Below are 3,369 nucleotides of genomic sequence, written 5' to 3'. Positions count from 1 at the left end.
GCCCAGAAAACAAATTGCTGCCAAGTCCCAAGAATTTTTTTCTTGCTAAAATGAAAAACTGAAATTTATATAGTAGTTAGTGAAAAAAAAATTCTGTCAAACTTAATTGTTTTTCTATTACTTAATTACTTTTCAAGTTCAAGTTCAAAACTGATCCCTTCCTTCACATTTTCCAAACTCATGCCATGGGCTGGATTGGAGTCAGTTTTGGCTCTCGTGGCCTTATGTTTGACACCCTTGCTCCAAACAGTGTTTTCATATTAATATAAGTGCGTGAACAGTCTATGTCATTTGTTTTATCGCGCCCAAGTCAGTCTCTACTGGCTATGTTGCAGCTGAGTGTTTATTTTTCATGTCTACACCAACATGAATGAGTGAGGTAGGGCAGCACGTACACCGGAGAGCACTTTAAGTGGTCTGTTTACTGAAAAAATCTTTTCATGTGGTTTTATGTGTCTCCACTGCATATAGGCGGGTCTCACTTGAGACTTTTTTTGGATGGTGACGAGTCAGGGCAAAAGGGAGCTCTGTGCTGCAGAGAGGAAATAGGCGTTCACCCTGGAAACTTTGGAAGTAAGTGACCAAAATAAAGGGGGTGTGGCTAAGCGAGAAAAGAGTGGACCACCAAGAGGGGCTACTATAGTGTAGAGCGGGGAAGCTGCTGCTACGCTGCTGAGATCTAGTTCAAGTGAATAAGCCACATCCAGGGTAAGTAGAGCTTTCTTTGAATTTTGATGCAACTTCTCTAAATATCTTGTTAAATCATGTAATTTAACAAGGTACCAGCAACATAACGTTTCATCACATTTAACAATTTGTAGACCACGTCAGTTATCAGCCTGGCTAAAGGCAGTGATTGTATCACATGCTGTGTTACTGTAATGCCTGTATTTGAGTTTTCTTGCACAAAAATGATCGTTTTCAGTTGATTTTTTCTTTGCACTTTAATGCGATGGGTGAACTCAAGCGTAATGACATAATTTGAAAGTAATTGTGACTCCACCGCCCATCCAAATTGTCCTCTCCTTCAGATAAAGATCTTTACAGGCAATTTTTTCCTGTTTCTTCTTTTCCTGTAAGCCTCCTTCTTCCTCCTCCTCTGCTTTTTGTCTTCTTGAATTTCTATTTATTATGAAATAAAAGAACTATTAGCTGCTGTGACAGCCAGTTTAGCAGTTTGGTACACTAAAGTACAATGTCAAATCTTTTTTCCCCTCAGACTGATTTACTCCAAGTTTACAAGTAGATTTGGATTCAATCTGCGTTTAAATGTGGATTAATTACAGACCATTAACCCTTTCATGATGAAAGAAACCTTCAGAGGAGCAGAGAGGTTAACTGAGTAATTATTTTGGCGCCATTTAGATTTCACTGGGTCCACACAGGTTATTTTGCTGTAGTAGGCTGTAAACACACATGCCCAGTCAAAGAGAAGTTTTAGAAATCACTTCTCTGTGGTCTTATGTAACACAGAGAAAACTCTGTTCAGCTCCTCAGATTTTTCCATTTAAAGTTTCAAAAACAGGAAAGGTGCCCAACACTGGCTTTCACTGTGGAACCAACAAACACATTAAAAGCTTCACACACAATTTCCTTTACTGCGCCGGATGCCAGTAGCTCAGGAAACCTAAAAAAAAATGTTGTGTTTGATTTTGGCAGGTAATTAAAAATGCCGTACCTGCTGATGTTTGTCACCCTGCTGCATCTCATCACTCTGGCAATCCTGATTATTGCAACCATGGAGAAGGTAACAGTCAACTTTAGGAAGTGGTGAGTGTTTATTTTTCATATGTGTGAAATAGCTGACTCTGTGTGTAATGTCTGATCTCTGTTTTTAAGTCTTGGTGGGTGTGGGAAGGGATGGAAACCTCAGACCTATGGCACAGCTGCAGGTATGACAACTCCACAGAAAGCTGGCTGTGTTCACCCAACACTGAAACTCGTAAGTTTTTGTTCCAGATTGTATATTGCTGTAAAATGAAATAGCTCTCCCTTAAAGGTAAAAATGTGACTCAGGGAATGGTTTACTTCTTCAGAATGGCTCCAGGCAGTGCAGGCCTTAATGGTTCTCTCGGTGGTCTTCTCATCGGTCTCCTTCCTGGTGTTCCTGGGTCTGCTGTTCACCATGTCTAGGGGCGGTCTCTTCTACTTCACCGGACTGTGTCAAATCTTTGCAGGTAACAGTGGAGTGAAGGAGCTTACAAAATATAGTGCCACTGTGTGATCAGGGCATTTGAAAACTATGACAAATTAAAGAGTGCTTATTATTATGCTACTCCAGCCTATTACAATAACTTACTTGTGGAAAGGTATCTGGTTGATTAATGCTGAAGTTTCTTTGACTTATACTATTAAAATAATAATAATAATGATAATAATATATCCATCTATTTTCTGCCACTTATCTGGAAAGCAGGGGTGGGAGTCTAAGCAGAGATCCCCAGACCTCCCTCTCCTCTGTCACTTACAATATGTGCATTTATTTTTTTTAAACATGTCACCTGAAATATTTGAGATCACTTCTGTTTTTAAATGTCTTCTTTGAGGCAGTAACCACTACTCCTGATAAAATATGAATGGCATGGATCTGTGTTGGTCATCCAAAGTATATGCTGTTGTTGCACCCACTATACTTTATGTGACCTAATTAGTAGGTACTAACACTACAAATGTTTCTACTATCTGACCCATTAACCAATTATTATTGTGTGTATGGTTTTTTTGTGTATGTGTTTTAGGCCTGACAGCCTTTTCTGCAGCGCTCATCTACGCAATACACAACAAGGAAATCCTTGAAGAAAAGCTGACAGGACACTTTGGCTACTGCTTCATCCTGGCTTGGGTGTGTGTCCCATTGTTGCTGTGTAGCGGCGTCTTATACATCCATCTGCGCAAGAAGTAGTGATCTAAAAAAAGGAACACAATGTCAACCCCACCCATTGTTGGAAAGAGGCACGTGCCTATGTTATGTTTCTTAAAATGTTGCTGTTTTTATTTGTATAGACATGTATGCTGAGAGGGGAAAAAAACTTAGGATTTAAAAGGTTTAATGCTTGCCTATTTTGAGACATTTTCACTGCAAAAAGTATTTTGTTATTCACTTACTGTTCACTGTCATGTGCTAACCACATAAAGTAATCCATAAGTAAGTGACACTGGCCTTATTAAGAGGCATTTGAATTTATTTTAATTTGCCTATTCCCCTAATATTTTTTTTTATGTATAAATATATATATTCTTAATAAATTTCGGACAAAACCACAAAGCTTTAAGTCTCTATTATGTTTTCAAACCAGCTTTACATCAGGGAGGTACACTGCTGAGGCTGTTGCCATGTCAACCATAAACTAAACAGGGAAACCTAACTGG

The 3,369-nt window shown here is 38.9% G+C and overlaps 1 protein-coding gene across 1 annotated transcript; it reads left to right on the top strand.

The window, feature by feature from the left end:
- The first annotated feature begins 585 nt into the window (after nucleotides 1-585).
- emp3b (epithelial membrane protein 3b (MAM blood group)) lies at nucleotides 586-3,265 on the top strand. The gene is made up of 5 exons (XM_085145848.1): nucleotides 586-708; nucleotides 1,660-1,747; nucleotides 1,840-1,942; nucleotides 2,037-2,177; nucleotides 2,739-3,265. The coding sequence occupies exons 2-5, from the start codon at nucleotides 1,670-1,672 to the stop codon at nucleotides 2,900-2,902; spliced, it is 486 nt and encodes a 161-aa protein (XP_085001974.1). The 5' UTR covers nucleotides 586-708; nucleotides 1,660-1,669; the 3' UTR covers nucleotides 2,903-3,265.
- The last annotated feature ends 104 nt before the right edge of the window (nucleotides 3,266-3,369 follow it).

The sequence above is a fragment of the Neolamprologus multifasciatus genome, chromosome 20 (genome assembly GCF_963576455.1).
Source record: "Neolamprologus multifasciatus chromosome 20, fNeoMul1.2, whole genome shotgun sequence".
Lineage (NCBI taxonomy): Eukaryota > Metazoa > Chordata > Actinopteri > Cichliformes > Cichlidae > Neolamprologus > Neolamprologus multifasciatus.
This window is presented reverse-complemented; position numbering and strand designations above follow the sequence as displayed.

Coding starts and splice junctions, on each gene's coding strand:
- emp3b (XM_085145848.1), top strand. CDS start 1,670: ATGCCGTACCTGCTGATGTTTGTCACCCTGCTGCATCTCATCACTCTG. Junction 1,943..2,036: donor TTCACCCAACACTGAAACTC/GTAAGTTTTTGT, acceptor TTACTTCTTCAG/AATGGCTCCAGGCAGTGCAG. Junction 2,178..2,738: donor ACTGTGTCAAATCTTTGCAG/GTAACAGTGGAG, acceptor TATGTGTTTTAG/GCCTGACAGCCTTTTCTGCA.